Source organism: Genypterus blacodes, unplaced genomic scaffold (genome assembly GCF_046128005.1).
Source record: "Genypterus blacodes isolate CSIRO-AG114 ecotype Tasmania unplaced genomic scaffold, CSIRO-AGI_Gbla_v1 ptg000012l_1, whole genome shotgun sequence".
In the NCBI taxonomy this organism is placed as follows: Eukaryota; Metazoa; Chordata; class Actinopteri; order Ophidiiformes; family Ophidiidae; genus Genypterus; species Genypterus blacodes.
This window is the reverse complement of record NW_027466826.1, coordinates 6,107,921-6,124,885: the sequence shown is the minus strand read 5'-3', so window position 1 is coordinate 6,124,885 and position 16,965 is coordinate 6,107,921. Positions and strand designations below refer to the sequence as shown.

Genomic DNA, 16,965 nt, shown 5'->3' with positions numbered 1-16,965 from the left:
GAATTGCCCAGTCAGAGCCCAATGAACACAATCAAGCCTCTGTGGCGAAACATCAAAATAGCTGACCATCGGCAGGCCTCATCCAACCCTAAGAGCATCCAACCATCTGCAGAGGAGAATGAGAGAAAATCCACAAATCCAGATGTGTAAACTTTGTCACATTATATCCAAGAAGACTCCAGACTCAAATAGTTGCTAAAGGTGCTTCAACTAGGTACTAAGGAAAGGCTCTGGATACTCAACTAAATAAGACACGTTTTTAATAAATTAGTAAATAATTTGTCATTAGGGGCAATTTCATAATTTTTCATACAAACATTAACATAACATAACAATTGGGCGAGGGACTAATGGAACAAAAGAGGATATATACATCTGTGATTACAGATAAGAAGCAGATGAGCAGATGAGCGTCGATGGCTCAGCAGCGACTCCTAGTGGCTGAAATGAAACATGACAGGAATCTTTAAACTATTGATTGTGACAAACAGTTTTTGACTTTACCTGTTCTTCAAAGTGATATCAGAAATGAACCATATCCTGCCAAATAAGGTCCCAACACACTGTCCCCGTATAATTAATGAAAACCAAATATTAAAATTATATCCAAAGCACTATCAATTAGATTTGTCACATTCATAATTTGTTACACATCTTCGTGCTGGTCTATAGTTCGTCTATATTCCACATTTATTTTATTAATTGGTAATTGTCTGTAATGGTTCTCGGTCATCCAGGTCATGTTTGTGAACTCTGTTAACTCTGGTGCTTTATTTTGCAAGCAGGCGCATGCGCAGAAAGATGATTCGGTGCTGAACTGTACTTTCTCTTTGGGCAGTGTGGCTTTACGGCGTGTTTTCAATTTTAAAACTTTACCAGCCACGGAATATAAAGCAGCATCGAGTGGATTTGTTGAAAGAGTAACTACCTACTCGTCTTTGAAGTGTTAAACATATCACAGCAAGAATGCGGACCGTAAACAACATCGTCGCCTGCCTCTAAAACGAATTTAAAGACATTGTCAACAAATCAATCGCGTCTTCCTGAACAGGTGAGTGTGAGAGGATGGGAGAAATAATTTAGCTAATTTTAATGTTACTGGACATACATTGTTGTCCTCTCGCGGTTACAATGCTTTGTCATTTTCCATGGCGATCTATTCAAACATTCGCACTTCCGGAATCAATAACTCACAAGCCACACTTGCTAAAAGTACAAATGAACTATTTCTCACATTTTGGTGAAGTACTTTATAGGCAACAACATTCATTTCCTTGGATCGATCGGTCTATAAATGGAATGACACTGCTGTCTATGAACACTGTGCTTGGGGACCGTGGAAAAGGTACACTACCCACAAAAGAAGAAAACGAATACGTAAATAAATACAATAAAATCGATACCTTCACAACTACACGCAGAATGGACTTTTAGATTGTACCATTCAGACACACAATCAAAGTCTAAGTGCTTTTCAAAGGCATACAGACATGAAACAGATAGGATGAATTTAAATGACAACAATAAGGAAAGAATGAAAGTCAGAATGGACACAATAGGATAAAACCAATAAGACAATTGATAAGTCTTCTTTCTTCATTTTACCATCTGTTGTTCATTGTACAATCTGAAAATATCACTGAGCTACCCTCCAAAGCTTCATTTTGTTTCACGGAACATACTGTTGTATGATTGTGTGATGTGTTTGGACGAAGGATAGAAAGGAAGGGAAGGTGAAGTGTGATATGTGAAATGAACCACTTTTTCCCCTGTGCCCCTGTTTGAAGTTCCATGTGGGCTACCCCGTGTACTCTGCAGCCATAGCAGGTCTCAGAACATGGAGCGGGCTCCACTCAGACAGACCCAGCCGTGTGGCCCGTGGGACATGAAAGAGAAGCTTGGGAGGGGAGGGTTTGGACATGTCTACCTGTACCATCATTTAGTAAGTATCATCCACTTATATACTAAGAAGAACACAAACACAGATCAACCCTTGGCTTGGTTTTATTTCTTATTAATGTTTGGAGCAGGAGACTGGAGAAAAGATTGCTGTGAAACTCTGCCGCCTGGAGCTGAGCTCTAAGAACAAAATTCGCTGGGGGAGAGAAATCCAGATCATGAAGAAGTGAGTATATCATCTGCTTGTTAACAATCCTCAGTGTGCATAGATTTGAAAAACCAACTGCCTTACTTGCAGTTGAACCATAAAGAGAAAGACAACATTCTTAGTCTTCTGATCCTTTTTCAGACTCGATCATATGAATGTTGTTCGGGCCAGAGATGTGCCAGAGGAGATTACCTCCATTGCTTTAAACAACTTACCTCTGCTGGCCATGGAGTACTGCTCCAGAGGAGATCTACGCAAGGTACTAGATGAATCCTTCAAAACACTTTCAATTATTCCCTTTATTTTAAATGAATCTCCATCTTAATTCCTCTGTTTCAGGTGTTGAATAAACCAGAAAATTGTTGTGGGCTCAAGGAAAGTGAAATCCTCTCACTGCTCAGTGATATAGGTAATGTTTCTGAGTTTGATTTCCTTTTATTTTAATGTCTAACGTAAACTATGTCCCAAAGATTAAACAATGTTAACGTACACAGGTGCTGGTATTCAGTATCTCCATGAAAATAAGATTATCCACAGAGACCTGAAGCCTGAGAACATTGTTCTACAGGACTTTGATGGCAAGGTGAACTAATCTGATATGTACATTCAATATACTGTATGTAGTTTATGTTGTGTGACACTTTTCATCAACTATTGTGTTTTTCTGCCCAATATTTTCCCTTCAGATTGTCCATAAAATCATAGATCTTGGATATGCTAAAGATCTAGACCAGGGCAGTGTCTGTACATCCTTTGTTGGAACTCTGCAGTATCTCGTAAGTGCTGCTGCAATAATGGATTATCCTATGATCAATGGGTTTTTGACCAAAATATGACATAATAAGAGGCATGTGTTTATGTGTGCCAGGCTCCGGAGCTGTTTGAGAGTAAACCCTACACTCTAACGGTGGACTACTGGAGTTTTGGGACGGTGATCTTCGAGTGCACCTGTGGCTTTCGTCCCTTTCTTCACCACATGCCGCCTGTACAGTGGTGAGTCAACCAACAGCAGCGCGTTATGTGTTACTACATGGGCCACATTGGGTTATCCAACTTCATTATTTAAGTGTTTGTCTGTTATTACAGGACAAGTAAAGTCAAGAGCAAGGGCACCAAAGATATCATGGCCATAGAGGACATGAATGGAGAAGTCAGGTTCTCCACTCATCTTCCATATCCCAACAATCTTAGCAGGTAGAAACTAAACAAAAAGACTTCTTCATTTGTCCAAGTTCCAAAGTAAATCATCTTACCCTCCTTCTATTGTGTGTATGTGTTTGTCCATGTGCATGTGTATGTTTGTGTGTGTATAGGCCCCTGCTGCAGCCAGTGGAGTCTCTTCTACAGGCGTTGTTACTGTGGGACCCTGCATCGCGTGGTGGAGGGCTGGACCCTGACACAAACAAGCCATGCTACTACACCACCTTACACGATATGCTCAGCATGAAGGTCACTCATATAAATCACTCCACTTTATTTAACTGCATTTTATTGAGTGCTTTTATGGTTTCATTGATGTCAATAGAGAACAAGCGTGTAAACTAGATGTCCTAACACATTTCTATCTCCTAGGCAATTCATGTGTTGGACATGGCATCAGCCCAGCTGCACTCGTTTGTTTTGGGTCCTGAGGAGAGCTTACACTCCCTGCAGCAGCGTGTAGAGACACACACTCAGTCCCACATTGCCCCGCTGAGTCAAGAGCTGCTGTTAGAGACTGGGATCTCCCTTGACCCACGTAGGCCTCCTGCACAGAGCTTGCCAGATGGATTGGTAATTACCACTCACTCACTCACACACAAGTCACAAATACTGTAACTAAACACAACACATAAGGACTGGGCTGTTTCTTGGTACAATTTCCTGTATTTTTCCAGTGTAACTTTAACATAAACTGAACTTGCACATGTCATTTCTCTGCTTTTAGCGAGGCTGGGAGAGTTCTATAGTCTACCTCTTTGATAAGAGCCTTACTAGGTACTCTGGACCGCTGACTGCCAGACCTCTGCCAGACAGTGTGAACTTTATAGGTGAGGTCAACTCCATCACTGTGCTCTAAAATCATGTTCTAAAAAACTTTGGCTTCATTGTCACCACATTTTATGGAGTACATCATCGTAACATCAAACATACTGTATTCTTTGTTGCCCTCTATTGATCAGCGTTAGATGTTGTATTGTACTGTGACGGTTGTGTAATGTCTCAGTCAGGGAGACAAAGACCCAGTTACCTCTGACTGCACTGAGGAAGGTGTGGGGTGAAGCAGTCAGCTACATCTGTGGACTAAAAGAGGACTACTTACACCTGTATCAGGGGCAGAGAGCTGCCATGTAGGTCTACACAAACACACATTCTTGAAAACACACATATACAAACTGTTCTGAGAATTCTTTTGTTTGTGTGTGTGTGTGTGTGTGTGTGTGTGTGTGTGTGTAGGCTAAGTCTGCTGCGTTACAACACCAACCTAACACGGTACAAGAACCTGCTGTTCTCTCAGTCTCAGCAGCTCCACGCCAAACTGGATTTCTTCAAGACCAGTATCCAGCAGGACCTTGAGCAGTACACAGAGCAGCGAAATAAAGGAATCTGTGAGTAGATCTGCCCGTGCCTGGAACTGACAGACAGCTCTAGTATCCATCACTCTGTTTCAAATTGAATAGAGCAAACATTTTGCTTTTGAGTTGAGGATCATCATCTGTTAAATCCCTGCAGCATCAGAAAAAATGTTGAAGACTTGGCAAGAAAATGAAGAGAAGGCAGCCGGGTTTGCTAAGGTAAGACAACTCAATACACAGACCCTCTGTAAAGCCTGACTTCATATGCAGAATACCACCAACTATGGAAAATAACTTTATCTTACTGAACAGCAGGTGTGTACTGTGGCAGGTAATGCCGTTTAGAAAATAAATTACAGTATAAAGACATGAATTCCAAGTGTCTTTTGTGCGTCAGGTTGCAGATGTTGCTGCTTTGGATGAAGAGATAGTCGCTCTACATTCGGAGATCGTGGAGTTGCAGAGAAGTCCGTTCGCGAGAAGACAAGGGGACCTGATGGAACAGCTGTCAGTACTGCTGGTGTTGTGATTATGCTGTATATGCTCTAATTTCTTTATAAATGACTCTGCTGTACATATTAAACCCTTATGTATGTCTTTATAGGGAGGAAAAGGCTGTTGAACTCTACAAGCAACTGAAAGCTAAGTGCAAAAGTGAGTACAGAATCATCACAGATCGAAATGTGGCTTGAATGACACAGCACAACCTCACCATGGCATGTAATTGTGAACATGGTTGTATTTACATGGTTGCATCAGGTATGTGGTTTGTGATATTACCGTGTGTTAGCACAGGTCCTGACCCTCCACATGGCTACAGTGACAGCTCAGACATGGTGAAGACGATACTCCAAACAGTTCAGAACCAGGACAGAGTGTTGAAAGACTTGTACACTCATCTGAGGTACCTTCTCGCTTCATTTCTTACCAGAGACAAACAAGTGAAGTCCATTATGATGTGTCATTTTCTTTGTGTGAATGTCGTCAAGTTGTCTCCCTTTTTTTCCCTCTCTTTTGCAGTACAATTCTAGTATGTAAGCAACACATCGTTGATCTGTTCCCTAAGCTGGAGAGAGCGATAGAGAACATAAAAACTGCAGAAGCAGTCGTGATGCAGATGCAAATGAAGAGACAGAGAGAGTTCTGGTACCTTCTGAAGATTGCCTGTGTGAGTAGAGGACAAAAGTCACCAAAGGAAAAGTGTTAAACTCAAAATGTTTAGGAGAAAAGGTGTTTATATAGTATCGGAGAAAGTATGAAGTGTTGTTTGTGGTCTTGTCTTCATTTAGGCCCAGAGTAATTCACCATTACAGTCATTTCTGAACCGGCCTCCTGACAGGTACGTGTCATTATGCATTATGACTTTGATGGGTTTGTGTTGTCTGGAGTCGGATGTACTCCCACACTCACACACATCCTCTCAGGGAATGAAGCATGACAGATTTCTGGCATCCAGTGCAGTTAAATGATGCAAACTAATCAACATAAACCACAGAACACTCAGAAACGGGGAGAACGACTCCAGTCTCACCCCAACGGAAACACTCATGCTCGCTGAACAGTGTAATGATTGCCCCTCCAGTTGTTGCCTTCATATGTTGTGTCTCTTTTTTTTGTTGCTTTCAGTGACTCTGTTCACCAGTTACTGGAGGAGAATCAGAATTATCTGACGCAGCTCAATTCTCTGCTGCAACACGCCACACAGGAGATGGAGCACGGTATCATGGTATGATATACAGTATGGCTTGAGATTCATATTCAGGTCACCAAGTTTGTAATGATTACCCATTTACCTGCTCACCAACTTATCAAGCAACCTGTTAAACCAAGCTTGGAGAACAATGTGGTGCCGTGATTCATTATGTGAGAATGTGATTGTCTATGCAACCTCTTTGGCTTCTCCACAAAGGGAAACATAGAAGGTTATTAAAAGTCTTAGGAGTTCTCTTTGTAATTGTAACCAAATCAACAATTTCATAAATGTACATTCGTAAATACATATATAGGTGCAGTAGGGGGTGCAAGACAAATGTCAATTGTGTGTGATTGCTGTGAATTGCATGCAAAATGACTAGAATAAAGTCTTAAATCTTAAATCTCAATTAATTAGAATATCGAAAATATATATATCGTATTTATTTCAGTAATTCAAATAAAAAAGTGAAACTCTATTATAGATTCATTACACACAAAGTGAAATATTTCAAGCCTTTGTTTTCATTTTGACGATTATGGCTTAAAGAATGAAAACCCCAAATTCAGTATCTCAGAAAATGTTAATATTGTGAAAAAGTTTAATATTGTAGCCTCAGTGTCTCACTCTAATCAGCTCATTAACTCAAATCACCTGCTGAGGTTTCCTTAAGTTGTCTCTCAGTCTGGTTCAGTCGGAGACACAAACATGGGTACAACAAGCAGATTCTAATCTATTGAGCTGCACCTGTATTTCTTAAAAAAGAGAAAAGAAGGCATTTCTGGAGAATTTATTTTGCAGTCGTAAAATAAATGTCACCCTTTTGTTTCCCTTCTAGAATCAGGACTGGAGCTGGACTCTACGGACAGATATGAAGACTCAGAAACTACAGTAACTGATAAAAGTTCCATTTTTATAGGTCAAACATTTGTACAAGTGCCCAAATAGGAATACACTATCTAACAAGTTTTGTAATTCCACATTGTCTCACATACATTATGTTAATGATAAGAGACAGGGCATGCATTTTCAAAATAAAACAACAGCATGAACATGAAAGTTATTGTGTTTTAGTCCAGTCTAGCTGTAACCAAGACCTATTTATTATACCCAGTGGGTGTATTGTAATCACTGGTGTAAGTCTAACTTGGACAGTTGTAATCCAATTTGGATCAAAATAGGGGTCAAGGTCAGGACCTTAGCTATCTATTTGTTTTCATTTAGCCTGATGATGGCGTTGTAATAACTGCTTTGACGATTAAAGTTTTGTAATGTTAAACGTCAATTCGTTTCGCCCGAGTTTCCTTGTGTTAATCCGCATCCTTTCTTACAGGGCACGCTTATTTGTCACATGGATTTTTCCCATAACAGTGCAAATTGTGTTGGGCAGACTCACGCTAAGAGCATAAGAAGCAGTATGAAGTGTACTGTTCACCAAAATGTTTTTTAATTAACAAACTACAAAGCATAGTATAATAGTAACAAATAGTTGTCATTGATGAAAGTTGTATGTTGCATTTGTGATGAAAGCTCAGGCACCTTGAAGTCTCTCTCTCTCTCTCTGGTGTTTACTTTAAAGTTCCATATAATGTGCGGATGTAGAGCCAGACAAACAAGCTTTATTTGCATTATAAGAGGCATGTTTCATTTGCCTACAGTAGCACTACAAATTGGGACATATTTGCAGTCAGCTGGTCACATGACCTGGAAGCTACAGAAAAAATGTCTTAAATGTTAAGAGAAAATATTATTAAATCAAAGAAAAGCTTAATTTAAATTAATAGGTGTGTTTCGTTTGCCTGTAGTAGTACTACAGTGCACAAGACCATTTTAATATAATTGTTTGATTTTACTATAACATTAACAAGTTGCATGATAGTATCCTGAAAAAACACTTCAATAAAATGACTTGAATGACTCATATCAGCCTGTTAACCCTAAACTATCATGTTACGCAATATGTGATGACATACTTTATCTCACATTCTCATACTGGATGATCAAAATGACTTGCAGTAAATGAGAACAAAGTGCAGTAGAAGTGTATACAGCACTCGGAGTAAACGAGTGTAAATAAGTCAACAGTAAGACTGTAAATCCTGCCCTTCTGTCTTTTCCTATCCACTGTGCATTGGAGAGGAGTCAGCACAAAAAGTAGGATATTTTAAGACATTTTCAGTACTGGAGCAGGGAGAAAACCTTGTGAGGTTTCAGTTTATCAGCTCCATTCAGATCGCTCATCTCGATGAGCACCACACAGCCCAGGACCTCAGCCTGCAGCTTCCTCATCAACTGACAGGCTGCGTACAGCGTCCCTGAAACACACACACAAACAAACGCACGCACGCACACGCACACACACACACGTCACTTTCAACGCCTTAGTTGGTCCATGAGTGGCCAAACAAAGTAATGCTGTACTTTCCCATAAAGCTGTAAAGCTAAATACATTTAAATCTAAATATCCACTATCATTTTAGATAGTGGATATTTAAACTTATTCTTAAAACTAAATAATAACACCATGATAGTGTTCTCTGTCCTATTTATTGTTAACAATAAAAACTGGAGCTTGGCATAATCTACTGTCGATCTGTTACTTTGAGTACGTATACTGTACTTCAAATTATGTCAGTTTCACTAATAAGGTGCATACATGATGTGTGAAATGAACTTAATGGCCTTAATCAGTGTATAATCAAAGTCCCTGAATGGTTCACTTCCTATAAAACATACTGGAGACATCTCTCACCTCCAGTAGCCAAAAGGTCGTCGATAAGCAAAACCTTCTGTCCTGCAGTCACTGCATCCTCTTGGATCTCAGCCTCCGCCTTTAACATCACAAAACACAACAAAATTACACACAACAACACACTGAACGGTCCAATTTTGACAGTCACAAAATTTCTATGTACAAGAAACATTTCTTCTGGTGTATGAGCTGCAGGTGTAAACAACTTTCTATTAAATAACTATGACACTAATTACAGTATGTGGACACCTAGCTGACATGACAAACACAAAATATATACTATGAAATATGGAAAGTACAAATATACTGTACAAACATTAGTGTGTGTATTATGTCATTATTGTCATTAGTACTTTACCAATCCATATTCCAATTCATAAGCCACAGACAATGTGGGTCCAGGCAGTTTGCCGATCTTCCTGATCAGGACAAAGCCGACTCCAAGCCGCTGGGCTAGCAGAGGGCCAAACAGGAAGCCACGAGCATCCAAACCTGCACACAGTTGAACATTTACTTGTCAACATAAAGGACAGAATATAAACACTGACATGCAAGGACAAAACTTACCTGTCACATCTCAGACAACATTCATGAAAACATACATGACAAATTACAAATCACAACATTTGACATTTAAAACCAGCCTGTGCGGATGTCCAATGTTGCCAAATATAAAGACTGTAAAACTGCATCTGTAGCCAAACCAAATATGGAAATCAGGAATAGAATCATAGTAACAATAGTTAATGATATAATAATACTTAAATTCAGTAACAACTTTGCTTTCTTACCGACTATGAGATCCACCTGCTGGTAACTTTTCCTCACATGTTCCTCAAGGAGGTCGGTCACTGCAGTGAGCACTGCTGGATTCTTCAGAATGGGAGAAATATCTCTGCAGAATACATAGGTAGGTTATCTCTCTCTCTCTCTCTCTGGGCCTGACATGTGCTGTGATATCTTTCAGGTGTTTTGTGACTCAGTGGGTAGAGCTTCGGCTTGGGAACCGGAGGGTTGCAGGTTCGAGCCCCTGCCGAGGTGCCCCTGAGCAAAGCACCGAACCCTCACTGACCTTTAGCAGTTGGGGACCTTTTTTTTGGGGACCTTTAGCAGATATGACATTAAAATGCGATTAATTAGATTAATTAATTACAAATCCTGTAATCAATTACATTTTTGTTTAATCGCCTGACGGCACTAGTGTAAAGAAATAATAGCTCATTATTCATCTCTATTCGTTGGATGGTTGATCGTTCTTCTAAAAAATGTTTTAGTTTGCCGTATGTGAGCGTTGTGAGGTAATGTGAGGATCCGACAGGAGTCTGTGGAAGCAGACATGAGTGGCTGTGACACGCACCTGAACAGGATTCCTTTCTTTGGAAAGTCTGGAAAAGTTCTAATGTGCGCGGAGAGCAGTTGCAGTTTTGGTTGTGAATCTCCTGCCATGTTGGTTTGTTAATTTCCTCATTTGCTACCACGTGTCTCTGCACTCTTCCTTACGGTTTGCGTCCAGAGGCGTGACCCTCTACCGCCCCCTTCTGGACCGGAGCGTTTACAGTCAGACAACTCCACAGGGCTAATTTTCACATTTGACAGCAGGATCCTCCTACACGGCTCCTAACACGCACAACATTATAAGTTGTGATAGTTGTGTTTCTGCAAGGGGAGTAAATGAACCAGAGCTGAAACTATTATTCATTTTATTTTAACTAATTTTACTCCGATGGAATCATTATACGAAGATTTCGAGGAAGAGAGAGAAAAACGTCCCACACTCTACACATTTTAAAGCAAAGAACCTCATAAATGGAATGGATATTCAATAATTGGAATAGTTATTTTTCAGTGATTTGGACGCAAATGTACCCAGACTAAAGCAACTTTCGAATCTAAAAATATTGTATTTCCATTTGCTTTACATTAATTAATTCTTTGTACTTTGTGTCATGAATAGGTGTTGGTGGTTTGCACTATAATACTTACATTAATCATAACACACTGCCTTGGTTTGGTCTGCCGAAGAATAAGGTCGTGTTGATGTGGAATGCAGGTCAGAAAAGTCCGCTGATGTCGACGTCATCATTCTGATACGGCGGATGTAAACATACTTGTTGAAGTCTGAAGTCACCTGACGGCTCCAGTGTCCAGCTAATGAGGTGAGAGGCCAGGGTCAATCACAGCTCTTCACGTCACAACTATTACTAACATATCGCTACACTGCTGTACTGCATTACTGTAAAATGGTCGTTCATGCGCCACAGTGAGCTCACAGTGAGCATTACACGTCAGCACACCAACGGGGACAAATTCGAAGGACTTTTCCGACCTGCGTTCCATTTGAAACATGAACATTTAGGACTGGCACAAAATATATATGTTATAAATTACATATATATAGAACATATATATGTAATATATATGTTATATAGACGTAGAAACTTTATTGGAACTAACGAATTTCGAACATGGCAACCCAGACAGAAAACACCTGCACGTTAACCTGTTGTCTCTTCCCCTTTACGTCACCTGTGTCGTACTTTTTTCTCGGTTTTGTTCTGTATATGGAAGTGTAGTAGTGTAAGCGTTAGAGCGAATGTTGTTTGGATCAGAATGAGAGGCACTTAATGGCGGTGAAGTAGGTGAGTATTGGAAGCGAAGTTGAGCAGGAACTTTGTCCCCATGTGAGGACAGAAAAAAAATCTGCAATGAAATGCAGCAGGGCTAGACTATGACATAATTCCTTAAATAGATTATGTACAGCTTTCCCAATGCTCATTTAATGATATCTTAACCTGTAATGAATTCATATAGCCTAATCTCTACACACTTCATGATCAGTGCTCTGTACTGTCCCCGCTGTTCAGATCTGGGAGATGACTGAAGTGTGCCAGCAGCAGTGGGGGGAGGTCTCTGGCCTGGGGAGCGTGGACCTGTGGGCCCTTAAGTCCTCCCAGGTCCGGGTGGAAGTCCTCACTCTGGGGGCCATCATTAGGTCTGTGCACAGCAGGGGGAAGGATGGACAGATGGAGGATGTGGTCCTGGGCTATGATGAGCTAGAAGGTGAGGTGGGTGGGAAAGTTACATGTCTTTGTTGCTACAATCCTTCAATTTTCTTCTTTTTACACGTGGCAGTGAACCTGGAGTTATTTTTCCCCCATCATGTTCTGCCTCACAGCCCAAATTTCTGTGAATCCTGGAATCAGACTGATTAGGAAACCTGTGAGATGCACACATTTGTTTATTTATTGCGATAATTTTACTGTTTTGAACTCTGCCTTTATTCAAATAGATACAGAAATAATAGAACCACAAGCTGTAGGGGTAGAGGGTTTGGGTCAACTGGTGCATTTGTCACAATGGCATCACTACTCTCCTTAAATTGAATTGATTGCAGGTAATGTATGTGTATTAGTGTGTTAATGTGTTATCTTGTATTTGTCAGGTTATGTGTCAGACCAAAGGTATTTGGGAGCTCTCGTGGGTCGTGTGGCCAATAGGATCTCAAAGGGCCACTTCATAGTGGAGGGAAAAGAGTACCAGCTGGACATTAACAACGGGCCAAATGCCTTACATGGAGGCCTGAGAGGCTTCAATAAGGTGAGACAGCATGAACCTCACTGTATCGGGTTTTAGCATTTTTAATCCAGAAGAAAAACAGATTGGACCTCGTGTTAAACCACAGTGGAAAATTTGCAGAAAAAATTAATAGAAAGTCATAATTATATGAATTGTAGATCGGGGCACATATGATATGTATTTATATGTGTTGCTGAAATCTGTCTCTCTTTCCGCCATTTCCCTAGCAACTACAGATAATAGTTACAAATGGGTTATAGATAATATAGTTATAAATAAGTTTCTCTTTTTGGTCTATTTAGTTTTTAGATGAACAGTTGCACTCACCTGTCTGTCTGCATACAGCAAAAACCTCCTATTTTTGTTCTTCTCTGCAGGCGATCTGGCGTGCTGTAGCAGTGGAGGATGGTGTACACTTAAGTCTGACTAGTCCGGATGGAGACCAGGGCTACCCTGGAGAGGTGCAGGTCTCTGTCTCCTACACTCTAAAGGTACACCTGACTCTGACCTAAAGGCCAAAGTCTATCTTCCTAATAACTGTGGGCATCTACCAGTGACAGTGTGAATTTTGTTAGCCACTTACAGTAGTGGACGTGGACTTGCCACCTCATATTTTAATAATTTGTGTCCGCGCAAACTTCTCCACACCAGAAATTACAGAGAACACATTTGTCAGACTGTACAGGGAGATGGAAATGTGTGTAGGCAGACCTGAGAGGAAAAAGAAATGGTGAAAAAGCTGTGATGCTGAACTGGAAACTTCTTTTCACCGAGCATTGACATCCGCCCTCGCTATCTGGATTTGTTCAGGGTAATGCATCCACTTGCATAAATGTTGGAGCAGCACTCTGGCAGTGGTGCAAGTTCTCACAACAGGGAAGAAATTGCTGAGTCAAACTTGGAGAATCGATTACCCTGGTGAGATGCAGCAGATAGGAGGATGTGCACAAGACAAGGGGCAATCATAAATTGCAGACGCTTGCATGTTTCTAGTAAAACACATACAACTCAATATGCGTGAGTCCCATAAAAACACACATTTCTGCCCATCAGATGCAGAAAGAAGAGGCGCTATCTCCAGTGTCTCTGCTCCATCAATTATAATGGGCAAGCCTACAGTATCTCGTAAACCTGATGAGCCGTGCCAGCGTAGGGATTTTATATAAAGTGCTTCTAAAAGAGCAGCAGCACAGTTGGAGCGAGCTGAGCGAGAGGAATCAAACCCGGAACCAGCAGATCGAAAGTGTGACTTTCTACAGACCAGCTTGGAAAAACAAACAAAACAGCGCGGAAAATGGCAGAAATTGCCAGAGAGGAATCCTTTAAATATGCTAATTTCGGATGAAGCCACAGACATTCGCCTTCCAAAGTGAAAATATCAAACTAGACCGCAGTTTCTCAATTATGCACACACACACACACACACACACACACACACTAACATGGAAACCCCCGCCCCTAACAATACCATCTCCTCCTCCAGTGGTGTGGTTAATAACAGTGATTAAGTTTCTGAATAGGAGTCATATGTCATGTTAAGTGAGCTGTTATATAACTGTTACCATTGTACTGTATGCAGGGGGAAACACTGACCGTTGAATACAGAGCTTCTTCCACCAAAACCACCCCCATCAACCTCACCAACCACTCTTACTTCAACCTGGCTGGACAGGTAAGGAGACATGATTATCTCTGTCAACACGATGATGGTGATGATTCATCTTCTGCTGAGCATGGCAGTCTGCCTTTCAGATTATGAGATGTCTGCTTGACTCATCTGCATGTGAATGTGTGTAGGCTGCAGCAGATATCTATGACCATGAAGTGTTCATCAGCGCTCAGACTTACCTGCCTGTGGATGACACGTCCATTCCAACAGGTGAGATGCATACACGTGTGTACACAGCTTTTTTTTTGTTTGTGTCTTTGTGCTGCTGTCAATGCACAAGTACACAGTGTGTTACAGTGACCTGAAGCTTAGAGCACTATGTTATCACTGATATTCAGCTTATGAACGCTGCTGTGAACAACCTAAGTGAACCAGCTGTTTTGGCATACTGATTACATTTAGTGACATTTTGTCCGGAGTTCAGCCAAGATATGGTGTAAATCCTTGTTTTTTTTCTGTCATGACTCCTTTTTAGGGAGATAAATCCTGGTTCAAGCTGCTGTGTCATATTTTAGTGAAGGGACAAAATTCTCTGTTATGCTCAGTGATTTCTACACGTTCCAGAGATCTCCAAGGCTCTGAGTTGTAAAGTATTGACCATCTGTCAAAGTGCAGTGAATAGATTCAAAGATTTTGGAGGACCCAACTCCAAAATTGAGGATCAAGTGCTGCAGAAGGGGTCATTTTGGGTGACAGCTCTCAGTTTCAAGATCTCTGTAATCACTACTTATCACACACACAGCCTTTTTCATCACACTTTGGAATTTCCGAGTTTCTAAACAAGTTACTGCGGATATGGTTCGATCATAATTTGTGTTAATTAAACGTGAATTTTGACATTCACTGTCTCATGACCTACTGTTTGTTCTGTGACACACAGGAGAAATCAGCACAGTGGAAGGAACGCCCTTTGACCTCAGTAAGCCAGTTCTGATGGGCCCTCGGCTGAAAGAACTTCCAGGGCCGGGGTTCGATCACAATTTCTGTTTGATGTCACCGAGAGATGCCTGGAAAGAGAGGCACGCTGCCAGGTACATGGGCAGACACACACATTACGTAACTTGGGGAATTAGCAGCAAGTGGGAGAAGAGTGGCATCCTTCCCCTCCCTTGCTTACAGTCACACTGAGCTGTTGAGGGCCCTTCACATTCAATGGGCTGTGTGCTGCACTCGCCATGCCGTAGAATATGCAAGAGCACTTCTATCGTGCGTCATGAAGAGGTCAGAGCTGGTAAAAAGCAGGCGTAACATACTTAGGAGAAATTTAACGATTGGGAAAGATTAGACTGGCACAGGAGAAACTGCTATTCTTTTTCTTCGTAACACATCTTTCCTCTATGTGTCTGTCCCTCTAATTCTTCCACCTCTTTCTGCATTCGTCATCTGTATTCATCACATTTAGGGGTCCAAATGTTGTGTGTGTGTCACAGGGTGTGTCATCCAGCCAGTGGGCGTGTCCTGGAGGTTTCAACTAGCCAACCAGGAGTCCAGTTCTACACAGCCAACTTCCTGGATGGATCTGTGACAGGAAAAGGCGGGGCTAGGTACAAGAAGCACTGCTCTTTCTGTCTGGAGACTCAGAATTGGCCCGACGCCGTCAACCAGGTAAGATTTCAATTCAACTTTATGTATATAGCGCCAAATCACAACAGCAGCAGCAAGGTATTATTATTGGTGTTAGTATTATTGTTTTTTTGTTAACTGCAATATTTTACGAAATATTAAAGCCACGTGTGTGTTTCTGTCTCTCTGTTCAGCCATCGTTTCCAAACTGTCTTCTACATCCTGGTGAGGAACACCACCAGGTCACTCGCTATACATTCACCACTGTCTGATTCGTCAGATGAGTATCACTGTACGCAGCATTTGTAATGATCATGGCCACAAGAATCTGTGTGACTCAGACTTGTAAAATAAAAGCATTCAAAACTGCAGTCTTTGTGAGTTATCATGTTTATAGCTGTTGGTTTCAACATGAAGTCAGTGTGAACTTGAAACAGAGCGAGCCTTTGTGGTGGACAAGGTGGGATGAACTACAGGTGTGTACGTCTTTATTTCTCGCAGTCCTACCGAACCAGCGTCTTTCACATAGGCACACCGAGACACACTTAATGGTGGTGAAGTAGCACACACCTGGAAATTATGCTGAGCATCTACAATAATAGACGAGCAGAACAAGCAGAGTCAAACTATTTCATTGATCTGTTATGATCCTGTTTTTTTCTAGCGTTGGTTTCCTGTTTTATTTTGTAGGATTTTCTGTTGTGTGTATCTGACTTGACTTCCTGCCCTTGTGTGTCCTGGCTCACGTTACCTAATTGTTTCCTCTTGTGTCACTGTCCTCACGTACTCCATGTTGTCATTAACCGTGTGTGCACATAGTCTGAGACTTTCCCTCTCCTCTTCTCGGTTCATACTGTTCGTGTCCTGGTTTTGTTTTTAAGCTTACTGGTGAGTGGGAAGTTGCTATAGCAACACCAAATCTTGTTTCAGTGGTGAGATTCTCACACCCACCTCACATCCTCACACAATGATCTACAAACAATTCAGCTTTTGGAATGTGAACACACACACCGACACAGTGCAGTTGAAGTCGTGATGAATACTTAAATA

The 16,965-nt window shown here is 41.2% G+C and overlaps 3 protein-coding genes across 5 annotated transcripts; 2 read left to right on the top strand and 1 right to left on the bottom strand.

The window, feature by feature from the left end:
• Positions 1–798: 798 nt before the first annotated feature.
• LOC143010827 (inhibitor of nuclear factor kappa-B kinase subunit alpha-like) lies at positions 799–7,729 on the top strand. Of its 3 annotated transcripts, XM_076163376.1 has the most exons (23): positions 799–1,051; positions 1,247–1,345; positions 1,788–1,942; positions 2,031–2,125; positions 2,249–2,366; positions 2,447–2,516; positions 2,602–2,690; positions 2,794–2,883; positions 2,976–3,100; positions 3,194–3,301; positions 3,421–3,556; positions 3,680–3,880; positions 4,035–4,137; positions 4,314–4,437; positions 4,544–4,695; positions 4,820–4,881; positions 5,060–5,169; positions 5,267–5,316; positions 5,458–5,566; positions 5,683–5,830; positions 5,952–6,001; positions 6,289–6,388; positions 7,194–7,729. In XM_076163376.1, exons 2-23 carry the CDS (start codon positions 1,300–1,302, stop codon positions 7,248–7,250), a joined length of 2,298 nt encoding a protein of 765 aa, XP_076019491.1. In that variant the 5' UTR covers positions 799–1,051; positions 1,247–1,299; the 3' UTR covers positions 7,251–7,729. The 3 variants fall into 3 exon arrangements, 2 of the variants coding, with proteins under 2 accessions (XP_076019491.1, XP_076019499.1); XM_076163384.1 differs by lacking the exon at positions 1,247–1,345 and having other exon boundaries at positions 7,194–7,725; XR_012964871.1 differs by lacking the exons at positions 5,952–6,001; positions 6,289–6,388; positions 7,194–7,729 and having other exon boundaries at positions 5,453–5,566; positions 5,683–5,814.
• Positions 7,730–7,780: 51 nt separating this feature from the next.
• On the bottom strand, positions 7,781–10,622 carry aprt (adenine phosphoribosyltransferase). The gene is made up of 5 exons (XM_076163458.1): positions 10,465–10,622; positions 9,899–10,002; positions 9,466–9,599; positions 9,108–9,186; positions 7,781–8,670 (listed from the first exon to the last, which is right to left on the bottom strand). The coding sequence occupies exons 1-5, from the start codon at positions 10,551–10,553 to the stop codon at positions 8,531–8,533; spliced, it is 546 nt and encodes a 181-aa protein (XP_076019573.1). The 5' UTR covers positions 10,554–10,622; the 3' UTR covers positions 7,781–8,530.
• A 520-nt stretch (positions 10,623–11,142) lies between these two features.
• galm (galactose mutarotase) lies at positions 11,143–16,286 on the top strand. Its single transcript, XM_076166593.1, has 9 exons — positions 11,143–11,263; positions 11,972–12,167; positions 12,550–12,704; positions 13,061–13,174; positions 14,263–14,355; positions 14,481–14,562; positions 15,233–15,383; positions 15,783–15,957; positions 16,110–16,286. The coding sequence occupies exons 2-9, from the start codon at positions 11,981–11,983 to the stop codon at positions 16,185–16,187; spliced, it is 1,035 nt and encodes a 344-aa protein (XP_076022708.1). The 5' UTR covers positions 11,143–11,263; positions 11,972–11,980; the 3' UTR covers positions 16,188–16,286.
• Positions 16,287–16,965: the final 679 nt, after the last annotated feature.